An 18,448-nucleotide genomic window follows, 5' to 3' on the forward strand; every position below is an offset into this window, starting at 1 on the left:
CACACCTGCTTGCTGCGTTTGATTTCTAAAAAAAGTACTCATGAAAATTTGCATTACCTGCAAATTTCTCCTAATACACACATTTGGGTGTGCAGTTTCCCCTAATGCACACATTTCTGCAAAGCGATTTCCCCTTAATGTAATGCAATTTTGCATGCAGCTTTCACCAATAAATTCCATTTAAAAATAAAATAAAATAAAAAACACACACTCAGCTGAAGAGCTGTATTGCAAAATCTGGAGAAGCACAGATTTTGAAGGGTGGCTACAGCCATTTCAGTCCACATATTATTTCACAAAGGTATGCCTTTTCTTTCATTACATCGTTATTGTATCCCACTTCTTCCTCCAAGGAGCTCAAGGGAGTCTACGTGGTTCTTCACCCCCCCCCTTAAACTCCACAACAACCCTGTGAGGTAGGTTAGGCTGAGAGGTAGTGATTGGCCCAAGGTCATCCAGTGAGCTTCATGACCAAGTGGGGGATTTGAACCCTGGTCTCCCAGGTCCTAGTCAGGGCACTCTAACCACTACATCACACTGGCGTTCTCTTTATATGCAAATTGAATTGAATTTCTGTATCCCATCCATAGTCCTGAGTCTATGGCTTTATTGCTGTATATTACACCCCTGTTTTTTGCTATGCAAGAACTGCACTGCTGTTTTGTATCCTAATTCTGTTTGCTCAGCTGTAACTTCGCTGAGTAACCACCCCCCACCCTTGATTACAGTTGACTGTACTTTCCAAATAAACAAGGAAGCAGGGAGGTTGCAGCTGAAATGAAATTCGCTCTGGTTTCTTCTGCTGTTGGTGGCGAGCGAGCTTTAAGTCAGCACCAATGGGCAAGCTTAGGACGGTCATTGATAATAGCTGGATTCCAGCCAGATTCTAGTGCACTGTTGAATGTAAAGCAAGTGAGAGAAACATCTGCAAATCTTGGTTCATGTCACAGTCTGTTGCTGTATGACGTCACTGGAAATATAGCCAACTAAAGAGTGTCCATGTCAAAACAGAATCGCCCACACCCCAGTCAAGTACCGTATTTTTTGCACCATAACATTCACTTTTTTCCTCCTAAAAAGTAAGGGGAAATGTCTGTGCATGTTATGGAGGGAATGCCTACAGGTGGCATGCCTACCGATTTCCCTCCTCTAAAAACTATGTGCGTGTTATGGTCGGATGCGTGTTATAGAGCGAAAAATACGGTAGTTTGGGGGATTTATTTTTTTTGCAGCCTGAGGACCACATTTCCTTCTGCACAACTTTATGGAGGCCACATGACACAACTATGAGGACTAGAACCATACTTTGGGGGGAGGCTGCAGCTCAGTGTCAGAGCACATGACATACACATCTAAGATCTCAGGTTCAATCCCCATCAGGAAGGGCTGGGAAGAGACCCCCTGCCTGAAACCCTGGAGAAGCTGCTGCCAGTCAGTGTAGACAATGCTGAGCTAGATGGACCAGTGGTCTGATTGGTTTAAGGCAGCTTCCTACCTAGCACCAATGGGTCATCCAGTGTGTAGAAAATGCATGCCCCTGTTTGTTGTTCAAGGTGATGTTCTTACTTTTAGTGTGTGTGTGTGTTTGTGTGTGTGTGGTTTGTTTTGTTTTGTTTTCTGTGCTTAGCCAGGAGTGTGTCGAGATAGACGGCAGTGGTGCAAATGCATTGCAGATACTGAGCAAAGATTAATGTTGGCCTTCAGCGAATGTTGGTGGACATCCATCCTCCTCTAATTGTCCGTGACAGAGAGCCCCTGGCTTCCTTCCCAGACAGGATAAATAAATCATCCGCTCGGCAACACTAAACAGTCTGTTTAAGTTGGGATGGCGGTGCAGACGTTTTGAGCCGCGCCCCGCTTTCGGGAGCTGGGTCCTTCACCTCTAAATTTCCCGTGAATGTGGCAGGCGCTAATGAGGGCCTGGCTGAGTACACCTGCTGGACGTTTTCGGGTGGTGGAGAATTGAGCAGGTGGACATCACAAAGCAGGCACTGTTAGGGCCAGTCCTGCAAGGCACAGAGCACACCTGAGGAAGGCTTGGGAGCAGAAGGCATGAATGGAGCAAGCGGCTCTTTAATTCCAGTTGCCTGCTGACCTAGCATTTAATTTCTAAAAGGAGGAGTGATGGGACTGCCCTCCACTTTATCAGTCATTCCTTTTTTACCTGCAAGTTCAGAAACTGCCCTGTGCTGAGAAGTCAGATCATCATTTCATGGACCTCAGTATTGCCAGCAGTGCTCCAGGGTTTCAGGCAAATAGTCTTCTCTTAGTCCCAACTGGAGATGCCAGGCATTGAACCTGGGATCTATCTAAAACCCTGGAGATCTGCTGCCAGTCTGTGTCGACAGCTCTGAGAAAGGTGGGGCGATGAAGGCAGCTCCTTTTTCCTAACAATTCTTTTTAAATCCTCCCCCCCTCTAATTATCCCCCTGGTTACTTTTTTCTTCATTCTGAAATCCACGCTCTCCTCCACTGCTCTCTTATCTTGGCTTTGCCTTATTTAGTCAGCAGAACTCTTTCTGCTCCCCTTTGCTGAATAAACATCTGGATTGTGACATCACGGATGACTACAGGATTGTGGGATCTGCAGGCCAGTTTAAAACCATGCCACGTCCAGAAACATGTATTGCAAAAGCTGTAGGTTAAATAAAGATGTTTATTTGGGTGAGGAAGCATAAATAGAAGAGGAAGTAAAGAAAAACACAAACTCTCCCTCCGCCTGCTCCTAATGTACAGACAGAAAGACAATGGCTGCACCTTTGGATCAGTAGTGAGTGGGGGAAATACTTCAATTTTTAGTTTTATGGAATTATAGTAAGGACTCTGGTCTCTCAATTTGCTCCCCCCCCCAATAAAAAGTCCTCATGAAAGCTCATCAGCATTCTGATCTGAATTTTAACTGATCTACAACATGTTTTCATTAAGTTTTACTTAATGTGCACCTTTTTGTAAAATGATTTCACTAAAATAATGCATATTTTCATGCCATCTTCACAAACACATGTGTTTTTATAGACACTTTGCCCCCTACGATATTCCTCTTTGAACCCATTACTCAACTGGAGAGTTGCAGTGCAAGATTTAGAGCGGTGCAGATTCTGGAGGATGGCTGTGTTTCAGTTGGCAACTGGATTCATCCCTTCAATGCAAACTGACTCTTAATTTCTCCCCCATTCCCGTTAAGGATCTGGCTGGTAGGGCTAGGCAACACATTCAGCTTGGCTGGCCACCAGTTGCACATGGGATGCATCGGACCTGCCCTGCAGCTAGGGGGGGTGGGGTGCACAGGTGCAGGTGCTCTATCCGTTCCACCAGCAGCAGCAGCCACACACACACAAACACACACACACACCACATTCTCAGACACAGCAGCAGAGGGTTGAACAGTCCAGTTTGGCCGGAGCACCTCCATTGCCGGCCTTCTTGTTCACTTTGGGGAGCAGGAGGACAAAGGACATGGCCAAGGCACAGTGGTAGAAGCTGTGGACGTACGTGTAATCCCACTCCTGGAACAAGAAAAAGCAAATGAGATTCTTCAATGTGTGTAATGGTTTCTAGTTATTCAGTGGTGTAGTAGTTGTGAGTGTTGGATTAGGACCTGAGAAACCAGGGTTTGAAACCCCGCTCAGCCATGAAGCTCACTGGGTGACCTTGGGTCAGTCACTGCCTCTTAGCCTCCCCTACCTCACAGGGTTGTTGTGGAGATTAAATGAGAAGCAGGGGAAGAACCATGTATGGTACCTTGAGCTCCTTGGAGGGGGAAAAAGTGGAATATAAATGAAGTAAAATAAATAAGAATAATTTAAAAACGGTCCTCTCTTGCTCATTATGAAAACTGTGACAAACCCAACAGGGTGGCATGAGCGATATTCCATTTTTGTTTCTCATTATAATCTGAATATTGATCTAATGTGAGATCACAATGGAGAGGCTTTAACATGGATATGGATGGAAGAATTTAGTATTATGCAATATGGGGTAATGGTGGTCAGAATTAATAAAGAGAGCTTATCTTGGACTTTTTGTAGGGGAAAAACAGGACACCCTGATTTAAAAGAAATATTGGTTAACAGAAAGTGGAGAAGGCAGATATTTGTATGGACTGAAGGTTTTAAATGATTTTATATATGCATTGCAGGCACTAGATGAGATGACCCTTTGGATCCATTCCAGCTCTACAACTAAGATTCAGTGATTCAGGGGCTTTGGTCATGCAGAGACTGAGGTCTATGCCTTTTGGTAAAATTTTCATGTGTGTGTGTGTATGGAAAGGGAGAGAGGCCAAATGTCGACACACTGAGGGAAGTGACAAAGACAATAAAAACTGGGTGGGTGTTGCTCCCACAGCTGTGGGCTGAAGACCATTCCTGCAAGCCCACGTTCCGAGAGATAAGCCAACTCTCCCTTGGACATCTCATGAGTCAGATGCCAAGAACTTTGGAAGCTGGCTTTTCCACGCGGAGAATCTCAGGACCTCTTACCTAAAATGGTATCGTTGCTTCAGGCCTGTCGGAGTGTGATGGAGGGTTCATCCAGGAATTTTAAGATTTCAACCCTCCCCTTTTGCTGGGATGTGGAATATGTTTGGGCTCTGACTAATCTCCTGCCAGTGACATGCTTTCTACACAGGGTGATTTGCGGGGGGCGCGGGCAGGGGGGGCCATATAACCAGCTTACTCATGAAGCTGGCTCTGATTAGCCTCATAATTCTATCCCCCCTGTTCCCCCCCCCCCCAACACATGTGCTGGAAATGTTGGTTTATTTGCCACACATTCATTGGACTGAAATTGTTTACAGGCGAGGCTTGTTGCCATCTTTTCATCCATGGAACACTTCTTGCTACTGAGTTACTTTTCCCTCGTGTCAGAAAGAAGTTTTCTAAACAAGAAGGACCTCAGCACAAGGGCTGGGCGATATCTGGTTTTCAACATCACAATATAGCACCAGCTAAACACCGTGGTATACCAGTACAGTATATCACGATGTCTGGAATAAGGATGGAACTACGTAGAAATGAACAGTAGGGTTGGGCAACATCTTGATTTTAACATTGTGATATATAACTGGCTAAACATTGCAATATGCTGATATATCACAATCCCTGAAATAAGGATGGAGCTATGTAGAGGCATTGGCTGGCTTCATGGTTTTCCCTTCATCGTGATTTTTGTTGGCACCTGCTCTTGTGATTCGCTGTCCCTGCATGAGGCAGGGGAGACCTGAGCTGGTGAAGTTAACATGGGTTGCAGGAATCAAGAAAAGCGTTGGCTGGCTTCACAGTTTCTCCCACATTGTGTTTTTTTGCATCACACAAACACACACACACACACACAAAATGAGTCACGATATATTGCCAAGTCAAAAATTATGAAATAAATATCATGATATGGACTTCAAAGCGGTTTTGTACAATATATTGATATATCACCCAGCCCTACTGAGCACAAGAGTATTCTCCCTATCTGCAGTTCTCAACAACTGGCATTCAGATACTGCCTCCGAGGGAACAGGTCAAAGGGGTCCCATCTAGTACAGCATCCTGTTCTCACAGTGGCCAGCTACATACCCCATTGAGAAACCCACAAGCAGAACCCACATGTAGCAGCTTCCCACTTGCGCTTCCCAGAAACTTGCCTTTGACAGTGGAGGGAGAACATAGTGATTATGGCTAGTAGCTATGGACATCCTTATCCTCCACAAATTTGTCTAACACCCTCCTTTTCAAGGTCGTGACCATCACTACCTGTTCAGGTGGCAAATTTCAGAGTTGTGCATGGCTATCTAAAAGAGCAAGAGGGCATAAGACCATTAAGTATGCAGTTACCTGAATTCACCATTGCGGAAGGGGGAAGGAAGGTCTATCCATGGCTATGAAGCAGAAGAATGCCCTCACTGTTGCCTTTTGCACATTTCCCGGGGGCTCCTCAGAGGGCATTTAACTGGCCATTTGCCAGGATGCTGGACCCAGGTGGGCATCTGCTCAGATTCACCAGGGCAGATCTTAAGTTTTATGTTTTGCAAGGGGCAGTCTTACCTCAAAGAAGAACCTCAGCATCAAAGCAAGGGCCCCAAAACAGAACCCAGGACCAATCTGCTGGGTATAGACACTCTTGTCTGGATAGAGACCCTTCTTCTCCTTCATCTTTTGTAGCTGGGAGGAAAGAAGGCAACAGATGATAGATTTCGTTTGCCATGGCCTTTTGCAAAAAGAAAAGATGGCTTGCAAGGAGGTATGGAGTCTTCCACTGCCCCGCATGATGCTTCAAAGCTCTTCCCTTCCTTCAAAATTCCTTTGATATATATTTCTCAAATGAAGGAATCAAAAACCAAGGTGTGAGCCCAAGGTTCTCTGTTGGGGGTGGGGACAGAGGTGTGTTTTCTTAATAACCATCATTTCCCTCCAGGATGACACTTGTGAACTGGGTAGCATCTTTCCATAGGAGCTTACTAAGGTGGTGGACTGTCCTTCATTTAAACAGAGGTTGAATTATTGCCTGTCATGTATGTATTCTTTAATTGTGATTCCTGCATTTCAGGGGGTTGGAGTAGGTGACCCTTGGTGTCCCTAACTCTAAATTCTATTATTCTGTTATCTTGTTTGCTTTAGCTTGCAAACTGTCCTGGGCTGGATCTGTGGGAAACCAATTTCCCCCTTTCCCATAATCAGGTGGTGGAATGGGGGAGGAGGGCATCACACACACACACACACACACACACACACAAACTTTGACTTGTTATGGCTGGCAATACTTGCTTAATGCAACCAAGAAGGGGAATCTTACCCATTTTACAGTGATCATGAGAACTGCTGTCCCAATCGGTCCTGAGTAGACGCCGTAGCCCCACCGATCATGGTAGATTCTGACTGCGATGGTGAGCACTCCAAACATCACAAACGTTGACCGTTTAGGCTCATCAAACTCTGCCAGGGCTGAGCAACAGGTGACATACAGTGTAATTTGAAATGCTGTGTTGTTAGGGCAGCTTTAAATCTCCCTTGAAATGGATGTCTTTTTCCATTTCTACCTCATTTTTCCAATCTTGGATGCAGTTCTTCCACATTTCTTCAGCATTTTGTCCTCATGGAAATTCATTAGTATATTAATGTTCATTTTCTCTCATACATTTTTGTGTGCTGTTTGGGCAAATAGATACTCCCCCCCCAAATAAATCCCTAAAATAATGCATATTTGTACACATGGGTTGGTTGAAGAACCACAGTCCTTCAAAATTCAGACTTTCATTTGATTTGAACATTCCAGTGTTTGGCTTCTGTAATTCTAGTGTCAAGAGAAAGAGGGAAAACTTCTTTCTGCCCACCTTTCTCCGCAACATACATTGGTTTAAATATCTCTATCATATCTCCACTTACTTGAGTTTTCTCTGAAAAGCCCCAGATGTAACCTTTCCTGATAGGGGGAGTCACTCCACTCCCTTGATAATTTGGGTTGACCTTTTCTGAACCTTTCCCATCTCTGCACAATATCATCTTTGAAGCAACACAAGCAGAACTCTACCCAGCACACTAACGAAAACAAAACGTGGTGACGGCCACATTCACACCATATGCTGAAAGAGTTACAATACCAATACAATGATGGTTTCCTCCAGAGAATCCTGGGACCTGTAGTTTGTTCAGGGTGCCAAGAGTTCCCGAGTTCCCAGGGTGATTTAACAATCCCTCTTCCTTAGGGAACTCTGGGAGCTGAAGCTAAGTGAGGTGGAATGGGAGAAGAGTTCTTTATAGCTCTCAGCATCCTAAACAAACCACAGCTCCCAGAATTCTTTGGAGGAAGCCATCTTGGTTTAAAGTAGTTTAGAGTGTTTAAAGTGGTATGCACAGTGCAGACAGGGCCTTGGACTATACCTGTTTGCTGCTGACAATCTACTCTGATGGGTGTGGGTTAATGAACTATCTTGAATAAACTACAGTTCCCAGGATTCTTGGGTGTGTGGGTGTGTTGTTGGTATCCTAGTGCTTTAAATGTACAGTGTGAATGTGGCTGGTACCTGGGGACCTTGAGTTGCAAAGGGAAATACTAATGAAAAAGTTGAGTCAAATATGTTTTGGGGAGAACATCACCCCTTGTTCCCTCTATCTCCAATTCTCTGAGTCGTCCCAGGATGTTTTCAGACTGGGCTGAGGTTCCTCTCTAGTGTCATGCACCTGCCTGCAGCCCGCTAACTCACACTTCATCAATGAGGCTATGAATTATCAGAGACTGTCATTGCACGGGGAATGCGGTAATCGCTCGTAAAAATTATGGCTCCCGGAGGGCTCCATGAGTTCTCCAGATTACACAGCTGTAGCGTAGCTGTTTCAGATTTGCAGTCCCAGGAAATGTCCCTGCAAGGAGCTGAGCATGTTCAGCTCTTTGCAAAGCAAGATGGAGGAGAGGTTTTCTTCACGTCCCAGACACTACATGTCCATGTGTCCTTGGATTACATTATTATTATTATTATTCAATGGAGGTTTGTTTGTTTTTTTGGCTAAGGAATAACATCCAGTTTTTAATCTGTTCTGCTTGTCTGCTGACTTGATATCCCCTCCCCCATCAGATAGATCCAGTCCTGTGAAATTATGGGGATTTCCCATGGAAGTACAGGGATTAAAAATGGCAGCCAGCACCACAGAAAGACGTGCCAGCAGGTTTTCTTCACCCTTACCCTGAGGATTCTAGCAGTGAGGCCACCCTAAATTGCAAAGCTTTTTTCATATTCAAAAACTCACTCTAGGCTCTGGTAATTTATTTACATAGCATTATCAAGGTATATGGTGCTTTGCGGAGTAGTTGGTAGGAGAGAAATTTGGCTTTGGTTGGCATTTTAATGTGGACCTATTTTTAATGCCCACAGTTTAAGAATGGTGTTGACAAGAAAGGAGATTCTAACTAAACATCAGGAAGAGCTTTCTGATGGTAAGAACAGTGGAACGGACTCTCTTGGAAGGTGGTGGACTTTCCTTCTTTGGAAGTTTATAAGCAGAGGTTGGATGGCCACTTGCCGTGGATAGTTTAGATGGTATTCCTGCATTGCATGGGGTTGGACTAGATGACCCTTGGGTGTACCAACTCTACAATTTTATGATTCTATAAATTCACACATCCCAAAACAAGCTTTGCACTGAAACACAGCCTTCCCTCAAAAAGCTGCACTTCTCCAAATTTTGTATTGCTATTCTCCAGTCAAGTCGCATGGCCCCCTATAATGCACATATCAAAATCCATGTCTTAGCAAAAATAACACAGAAATGCATTATACTGTATTAAGAGAAATTGTTTGCCGTAATTGTATATTAGGAGGTATGTGTAATTAATAAGCTGCTGGGTTTTGCGAGGACTTTAAAAAGAAATGCAAACTGGTTTGGAAATGTGCAAACTGTCTAGAAAAATCAGGAATGGAGAGAAACTGAAGTTGATAGGGCTGCCCATCTCTGTTACAGAATAGCATAAATATAGAAGACTTCTCCCTCAACAGAGGAATTTCTCAATATTATTCTATTTCTGAAACTTCTACTTTTTGTTGTTGTTGTTGTTGTTAAAAAACAATCTGCGACTAGGCATTGCTTGTTTTCCTCTAGGTCAAATATTTGCCTTAACTCCCTCAAAGTATCTTAGCATGAGAAACCATCCCAAAGAATGACTTGCTCTTACCCATCAGGGACACCCACATTGATAAAGCTGTCCCAAATATACTGAAATATTCCAAGATGTCATACTGCATGAAGCACAGGATGGATAAACCGGGGCCGTCACATGCGTGGTAAATCTGTTGGGGAAACATAAGAACGTATGAACGTAAGGAGGGTCTGCAGGATCAATCCAGTGGGCCCCCTATTCCAGCATCCTATTCTCCCAGTGACCAACCAGATGTCTGTAAGAAACCTGGAAGCAGGACCTGAGCCCAAGAGCCCTTTCCCCTCCTGCAGTTTCCAGCAGCTGGTATTTAGAGTCATTGTTGGCTCTGACTGTGGAGGCAGAGCACAGCCATTGTGGCTGGCAGCCATTGAAAACCTTCTCCATGAAATTGTCTAATCCCCTTTTAAAGCCATCCAAGTTGGTGGCCATCACCACTTCCTCCTGCAGGAGCGAGTTCCATAGTTTATACTGCATGAAGAAGAACTTTCTTTTTGTCTCTCTTTTGGACACCCACGAATTCTAGTGTTGAGAGAGGGGGAGAAAAACTTTTCATTTACTCCCTGCCATTCATCATTTTATAAAATTCTATCGTGTTGCCTCTTACTTGCCTTTTCTATAAAGTGAAAGTCAGAAACACTGCAGTCTTTCCACACAAGGGGGTAGCTCAACCCCTCAATCATTTTGGTTGCCCTTTTCCAACTCTACAACAACTTTTCCTGAGGATAGGCAACCAGAACTGTACATGGCATCCCAAATGTGGCCGTGCCATAGACCTGTAGTACAGCAGACACTAGCTGTTTATCGCCAGCAAATCTTTGTCCAATTTTGATTTGTTTACGTATTTTGTAAGATTTACACGATAGGTAAAGGGACCATTAGGTCAGTCGTGACCAGCTCTGGGGTTGCGGCGCTCATCTCACTTTATTGGCCAAAGGAGCCGGCGTACAGCTTCCGGGTCACGTGGCCAGCATGACTAAGCCGCTTCTGGCTAACCAGAGCAGCGCACCGAAACGCTGTTTACCTTCCCGCTGGAGCGGTACCTATTTACCTACTTGCACTTTGATGTGCTTTCGAACTGCTAGGTTGGCAGGAGCAGGGACCAAGCAACGGGAGCTCACCCCGTCGCGGGGATTCGAACCACCAACCTTCTGATCAGCAAGTCCTGGGCTCTGTGGTTTAACCCACAGTGCCACCCACGTCTAAAAATCCTTTAAAAGGTTTACCAAGAAGGTCAAATCACTGGTAAGGAAAATACACAAAAATTAAAGACGTTTAAAAAGTTAAAATAACAAAAACGGATTAAAACTTTCATCAACTTTCTTTGTGCTCTTTCTTTTTGTTAATCAATAGAATTAAAGAAAAATTAAAAGATAAAATGTTTTTAGCAGGTGCCGAAAAGAGTACAGTGAAGGGGGCCTTCCTGGTATCAATAGTGTAGCTCCAAAGGCTGTAGCTGTCAAGTCCCAAACACCTTTTCGTGGCTATGACATCCCTCAAAAGGATTTCCATTTCTAGCACCACCACTCTGTATCATGAACATTTGTCCCATTCAATGAGCACGTTATTTGTGAAGGCAAAGGAGAGAGGTGGAGTTCATGCAGATGTTTTCGGCTGTTGCAAGAACCCTTGTCTGGGTGGGAAGGTAAACGGCATTTCCATGCGCTCTGGCACTTGTCACAGTGTCCCGTCATGTCAGAAGCAGTTTAGTCATGCTGGCCACATAACCTGGAAAGCTGTCTGCGGACAAACACCGGCTCCTTCGGCCTGAAGTGAGATGAACACCACACCCCATAGCTGCCTTTGACTGGATTTAACTGTCCAGGGGTCCTTTACCTTTTTTATTTTTAAAAAAGCCTTTGTTGTGTGGGGGGGTGCAGATGTGTTTGCTGGTCTGAATTATTTCCTGTTGGGGAGATGGAGAAGGAGGGCCTTCAAAGGCTAAGACAGCGATGGCTGCATTTCTTCTGAGAAGCTGCAGAAGGTCTTGGCTGGAGGATGTGGAGCAGCTGCAAGTCTGTCTCGTTCCCCCCCCCCCAGCCTCCGGTTCTATTTTTAAGTACATTCAAGGCCCCCACTAAAAACTCACGAGCACGTTTCCTAACTGGCCCACATAATGTGCAATTTTTTCATTAAATTTTATTACTGCATTTATACCCCAACCACATAATACCTGTTCTGCATTCGGTCTTTAAGTGTGGAGGCACATACACTTTGGAACTCCCTGCCTATTGACACCAGGCAGGTACCTTCACTGCATTCTGTTTGGCACCTGCAGAAAGCATCTACCCAGATATTTAGAAAGCTGGTGTGAGTTTTCACCTGTTTTTAATTTGTTATTTTAACTTTACATTATTAATTTTTCTTTTTATTATTTTTTATTGTTTTATCTTTCCTGTAAACTGGCTGTGAGGTCATCTCCCCTTTTCTTTTTTACAGTCAAGAAACATATGGCTAAATAAAGGTGTCAGCTCTACCACTGAGCTAAGAAATCTTAGTTCAATAGGAACATAGGAAGCTGCCTTTCCCCTCACCCCCTTTCACTTAAACAAATGGACAGACACCTTTGGGGAACAGAGAGAGGGAGGAAGGGGAGGGGAAAGTTTCTTACCGACACAAAGAACATGGTGAAGAAGTACACCATAGCCTCCATGTGGAACTGTCTCTTGGCAGCGATGCTGATGGTCGGGAGGAAAGCCAGGCTACTTAGAGTTGGCAGAAGGAGCTTGGCGACCAGAGAGCCCATCGAAAAGGAAGAGAGATTGCCAGAGCGTGGAAAGGCAGGATGGCTGGAAGATCCTTCCAGATCGCAGAGCTGGTTGGCAAAGTCTGAGCTCCAAGGCTACTGTCCTGATCTGGGCCTTGGAAGAGACAGCTGAGCCAAATGGACTTTCAAGTTCAGATGGCCCAGCCTTGGCTTAGCCACTGTGTGCGTGAGATGTCAGCTGATGACAGGTGCTGGGGGGGGGGGGGCTTGGGTTTATGACAGTGCACAGCTGACAGCTGGCATACAACACAGGCCACACTTGTGAGGCTTGGAGACCTCTTGAAGACCAACAGATGGTCCACTGCAAAAGCCAGCAAGCCTTTGGGATGTTTGCAAATAGATAAGCACAGGTGGGGCCACATTTGCTCTTGGCTGCTAGGAAAAGCAATTTCTTCCTCCTTACCCATTATTGTAATCATCTAGCAAAATGCACAGCATTACGGCAGGTAAGATATGTGCAGAATGAGTGCTTGTATCCAGAGTCTTTAACTGGTTCGGACTATATGTCCACCTAGCTTAGCATTGTCAACACTGACTGGCATGGTTCAGTCTTCAGAGTTTTAAGCAGGAGAGATAGTGAGCCCTACCTGCAGATGCCATTGGGGACTGAACCTGGGACCTTCTGGATGAAATGAGGTGCTCTACCAGTGAGCTACAGCCCTACTCCTAAAAATTATACCTGCCCCCATCATTCTGGATAAAGGGCTTAATTAAATGGGATCATAACATATGCAGAGCTTGCTGGATTGGGGCACCAAAGGCACATCTATTCCGGCACCCTATCCTCATAACGGCCAACCAGATGCCCATTATGGGAAACCCTGCAGGCAGGATCCAAAAGCCCTCTCCCCTCCTGTTGTTCCCAGCAATTGGTATTCAGAAGCATTGCTTCCCCTGTCCAAGGGAGGCACAACTCGGTCATCATGGCTAGCAGCCATGAATTTATCCAATCCTCTTTTAAAAGCCACCCAGGTTGGTGGCCACCACTGCCTCCTGTGGGAATGAGTTGCACTGTTCAACTATGTGCTTCATGAAGAAGCGTTTCCTATTATCTGTCCTGAATCTTCCACCATTCAGCTTCATTGGTTCTAATGTTATGAGTTTTCTCTCCACTGCCTTCGTGCCCTGCATGATTTTATAAACTTCAATCGTGCTGCCTCTTGCTCGCTTTTTCTCCAAACTAAAAAGTCCCAAACAATATCCCTTTGAGGTGGGGCGACCAGAACTCTACACTGTATTCCAGCTGTGGTCACACCATTGATTTATAGAATCGGCATTATGATATTGGCAGTTTTGTTTTCAATATAGCAACAACAGTCTGTGGGAGGCAGTGAGAGGCACAGCTAAGCGTGTGCGGACGTCAAGTCAATTGGCCAACTTTATTTTATTATGATATCTTCCCCCTCCCCCGCCCCCCGCCGGCCAATGACTTTATTACAAGCCTCCTGCTTTTCTCCTTCCTGGTATTAATATCTTTTCCTTGGAACCTTCTGCAGATTCTTTGTGTCGTTTTTGAGACAGCTGTTCAGATGAACCAGGGAGGAGGAATGCAAGACAACTGGCTCTGTGGTTTAGAGCTCTGTAGCCAGGTCACCAAGATATGAGCTACTGTCTGCGTCTGCCTGGATTCCAATAAGGAAGAAAAGTGGGAGGCATCTAAAGAGACTGGTGTGGCTGCATATGGAGCTTCCAGATGAACTGAGATTTAAGAAGGGCATGTGCAAGAAACGGAAGAATGGGGAATTCATGGAGGAGGAGTATACAGGAGTAGCCAATAGTAGTTTCAGGGAGAAGGTGAGGTGAGAATGAGCTCAGGCTTGCAAGAGAGGTTAAAATTAATAACAAGGGTTACGTCAGCTATGTTTGAAGCAAGAGGAAGAACAAGCAAGTGGTGGGTTCCCTGCATGGAGAAGACAGAGAAATGCTATTGGGTGACAGATAGAAGATGGAACTACTCAACACCTACTTTTTCTCTGTCTTCACCCAAAAGGAAAGCGGTGCCCAACCTGGTGATAACAGAATAAACAAGGTGGTCAGGGAACACCTGACTACTTTGAATGAATTCAAATCGCCAGGTCCTGATGAGCTGCACCCAAGGGCACTAAAGGAGCTTGTGGATAGAATCTCATACCTGTCAACTGCCCCAGAAAAACAGAGAAACCCTATTTCCCCCCATCAGAGTGTGGTGACCATTTTGGGCGCCTTGTTCTCATGCAGTTTGGGGTTGAGATCTTGCTCCAAAAAAGGTGCCTTTTCATGTCTGCAATATTGCACAGTTTCCTGAAACATGCTTTTTGAGTGCTGTGACCCCCAAAATGCGTTTTTGGGTCCACAATCTCGCACGGATAACCTGGAAGATGGTGTCCCAAATTTGGGCCACGTTGTGTTGGATGGTATGTAATCTTAAAGCCACTGTCTATAATCTTTGATAATTCTAGGAGATTAGGTGAAGACTGGAGGAGTGCAAATGTTTCCATCTTCAAAAAGGGGGAAAGAAGACCCAGTTAATTACTGACCGGTGAGCTTGACATCAATACCAAGAAAGGTCCTACAACAGATAATTAAACAGCCAGTCTGTGAGCAGTGTAAGAGCTGTTTGACAGTAGAACAGACTCTCACGGGATGCTGTGGACTCTCCTTTCTTGGAGGGTTTTAAGCAGAGGTTGGATGGCCATCTGTCATGGATGCTTTAGTTCCTGCATTTCAGGGGGTTGGATTAGATACCTCTTGGGGTCTCTTCCAACTCCACAATTCTACGGTTCTGTGATTTGTTAATATATTTTTAAGATACCGAGAAGGAAGACAAAGACATAGGAGGCTGTCTTATACTGAACCAGACCATTGGTCTGTCCAGCTGTGTATTGTCTACACTGACTGGCAGCAGCTCTCCACAATTTCAGATAGGGTGTCTCTCCCAGCCCTACTTGGAGATGCCATGGGGGATTAAACCTGGCACCTTCTGCATGCAAAGCAGGTGCTCTTCCACTGAGCCATAGCCCTTCCACAAGACAGCACTTTGTTATAAAGTGGCAGGATTTTATTGACTGTAAAAATGTGGTTTTATCACCAAATACAAGTTACGAGCTTGCAATGCCTTAATGATTAATTAGGTAACATAAGCATTTCAAGACAGATATATACATATTTTCATTCTGGGACAGTTTTCTTGGAAAGTGTGCTATTTATATTGTGATTATTATGGAAAGGACTGATTTAAGTATTTACTTCCTGATGTTAATTCTTTATTTTCTCAGGGCCAAGTGCTTTATGACTTCATTGCTTTCTTCTGTTATAAACAGCGCTGTTCTTCTCTTCTTCTTTTGCTATGGAATTATGCATGTTCTAGCAATACGTAATAAATTTAAAAACAAACTAGCCAACAGCACAAACTCCTTGTCTCTCACACACAAATATGGAGTAGGGATGTGGGGGAGAAAATTGATTTCTCGGTCATGGCGTCAGCACAGAGCCAATTCAGAGTGACAGCAGGAATCATTGCCCTCTCTCTGAGTGGGCCCTTGGAAACATGGGTGCTTCCAGATTAGGGATAGGGGAGAAATTCAACTCAGTTTGTATTTAAATACAATCCTACCAAATATGAACTTTTTGAAATAATTCACAAACTGAAACACAGCCATCCTTTGAAATTTAACAGTGCACTTCTCCAGCTAAGTAATATATATGAAACTGGATACGATGCATAAGAATGAACTCAATTCAAGGTGCTCACTCTGGTGTTTAAAGCCAGAAATGACTCAGGTCACAAATACCTGAAAGACAGTCTCCTTCTCTCCAGACCCTCTGATGTGCTGAGATTCAGAGGGGACCCCCTTGGTAACTCCTCCAAAGCTTGGGGGGAGTGGTAGTCAGGGAGATGGCCTTCTCTGAGTTGGCCCCTAAGCCATACAACTCCCTTCCCAAAGAGGCGTGTCTGGCACCTTCATTGTATACCCTCCCACGTTTCTCTGATAAAAAAAGGGAAGTCCCATTCCATAATGATAATTTTACTACTTATACCCCACACATCTTACTGGGTTGTCCCAGCCACTTTGGGCAACTTCCAACATATATAAAAATTTAAGAAAATATTAAATATTAAAAAACCTTCCCTATACAGGATTGCCTTCAGTCAGCTCAGGGGTCGGATAACTCCAACATTTCTCCAATGAAAATAGGGACATCCTAAGGAAAAGTGGGACATTCTGGGATCAAATCAGAAACTGGGATGGCTTCTCTAAATCAGAGACATCCCTGGAAAATAGGGGCACTTGGCGAATCTGTTATTGTACAGCTTCCAGTGAATGCTGAATACACATCACTTTGTCCTGGGCTTTTGATGCTTGAGGTGTATATTTTTAGGACCCACCTTATTTTTATGATGGCAAGTTGCTTTGAATTATTTTTAATAATTGTGTTTTAATTGTTCTTGTGCAAAGTTCTTGAACAGGTGGTCACAGGGTGTATCCAGATGCCCTAGGAGGAAACTGATTTTCTAGATCCATTTCAATCAGGGTTTAGGTCCAGTTTTGGCACAGAAACTGCTTTGGTCACCCTGTAGGTAAGATTACTGCAATGCGTTTTATGTAGGGCTGGCTCTGAAGATAGTTTGGATGTGGTCTGCTGTTCACAAAAGGTGTTTAGGCATTACCCAACCCTGGGAGCTGATGCAAGGTGTGTGTGTTTGAAAACAAGTCCTCCTCTCACAGAGAGGGTTGTCTGTCTTGCTGCTGCTGGCTCAACCAGGCTTAGTCATCTAGTGGTCTGGGGGTATGAAACAGTGTCAAGGGCTGGAGAGACAGCTCACACTGAACACTCTCCCTCATGGCCGAAAAAAGAAAATAAAAAAATTACTGCCATGGAATGGTTGTTTAACACTGGAAGAGCAGGTCAGATCAAACTGGTCCCATCTGGATGATGATGATGATGATTTATTACTTATTATTTATTGCCTGCCCACCCTAAGGTCCCAGGCTGGGTTGCAACAATTTAAAGACAACATTAAAAGTAATTTTTAAAAACTTACAATTACCAAAAATACAAAAATAACTAATAACAATAACATCTAATAAGAAGTAACGGAATTTAATACAATTGCTTATATTTAGATTTCCAACCTTTCTGCACTTGAAATCTTAAAAGCATGGGAAATTGCATACAAATATATATATATTAGGAGTATATCGGGCGAAAACCACGCATGGAAAATCCGTATGATCATTCATTCAGGGCTTTAAAAAAAAAAAGAAATGAGTTGAACGAAACTTAAAATTGCAGGGATGGGCAGTGGGGGGAGGGGGAGTAAAATGGACAGACGTGTCTACCTGTACCTCCAATTGGCAAGGAACCCTTATCGGTTGATGACTCTTGTGAAGAGCCAGTTCCATCTGCAAGCCTCTCCCCACCCCTCCATCTCTCCTCCAGAGCAATAAAAAATGCTATAGTTCTCAGAAGCTAGGAAACATTCCACTGGGCTTTAAAAAATAATAATGAAAATAAAAATTCACAGCTGCAGACCTGGACACAGTGCTGGGATGTTGCCAGTGGTGATGCATGAAGTTATGGGGGTGGAGAGAAGACAGCGGGGTGGGGTGGGGTGGGGGGGAGAGGGGAAGCCTAGCAGGTTTGTGCACATGTTCTAGCAATTACTGAAAATGGGTCACTTAAAAAAAAAGTTGCTATCCCTGGGGAAGACAGGTGGCTGGCTAGGAGAACTGGGGTCGCAAAGCCTTTGTACTGGATGCAGCTCTGAGAGAGGGAGGGAGTGACCACAGGAGGTGGTCTGTGGTGCAGACGCTGACCCCACAAATCCCAGCATCTTGTCACCCTGCACTTCCAAGGCTTCAGAGGTCACACCATACACCTGCAGCCCGCTGAAAACACTAGGCTTCTCTCAGAGGGTCCCGGGAATGGCAGTACCCCCCACTTCCCCCAGTGAACTTACTATTCCCAGCACATACTCAAACAAACTACAGTTCACAGGTTTCTTTGGGAGCAAGCCAAGTCCTTTAGATGGGTGGATGTGAACAGAGGATTAGACACACTCAT

The 18,448-nt window shown here is 44.5% G+C and overlaps 1 protein-coding gene across 1 annotated transcript; it reads right to left on the reverse strand.

Moving 5' to 3' along the window:
• Positions 1-2,639: 2,639 nt before the first annotated feature.
• Positions 2,640-12,586, reverse strand: MYMK (myomaker, myoblast fusion factor). The gene is made up of 5 exons (XM_083721938.1): positions 12,248-12,586; positions 9,655-9,769; positions 6,784-6,932; positions 6,036-6,152; positions 2,640-3,506 (listed from the first exon to the last, which is right to left on the reverse strand). The coding sequence occupies exons 1-5, from the start codon at positions 12,380-12,382 to the stop codon at positions 3,360-3,362; spliced, it is 663 nt and encodes a 220-aa protein (XP_083578064.1). The 5' UTR covers positions 12,383-12,586; the 3' UTR covers positions 2,640-3,359.
• Between the last annotated feature and the right edge of the window lie 5,862 nt (positions 12,587-18,448).

The sequence above is a fragment of the Podarcis gaigeae genome (assembly GCF_964106915.1).
Source record: "Podarcis gaigeae genome assembly, chromosome: Z".
Lineage (NCBI taxonomy): Eukaryota > Metazoa > Chordata > Lepidosauria > Squamata > Lacertidae > Podarcis > Podarcis gaigeae.

What these genes read in the sequence shown, in the direction of transcription:
- MYMK (XM_083721938.1), bottom strand. Translation starts at nt 12,382, where the DNA reads ATGGGCTCTCTGGTCGCCAAGCTCCTTCTGCCAACTCTAAGTAGCCTG. An exon ending in AATGTGGGTGTCCCTGATGG is followed by an intron (nt 6,933 to 9,654) that starts GTAAGAGCAAGT and finishes CCTGTTGCTCAG; the next exon opens with CCCTGGCAGAGTTTGATGAG. An exon ending in TCATGATCACTGTAAAATGG is followed by an intron (nt 6,153 to 6,783) that starts GTAAGATTCCCC and finishes CTTTCCTCCCAG; the next exon opens with CTACAAAAGATGAAGGAGAA.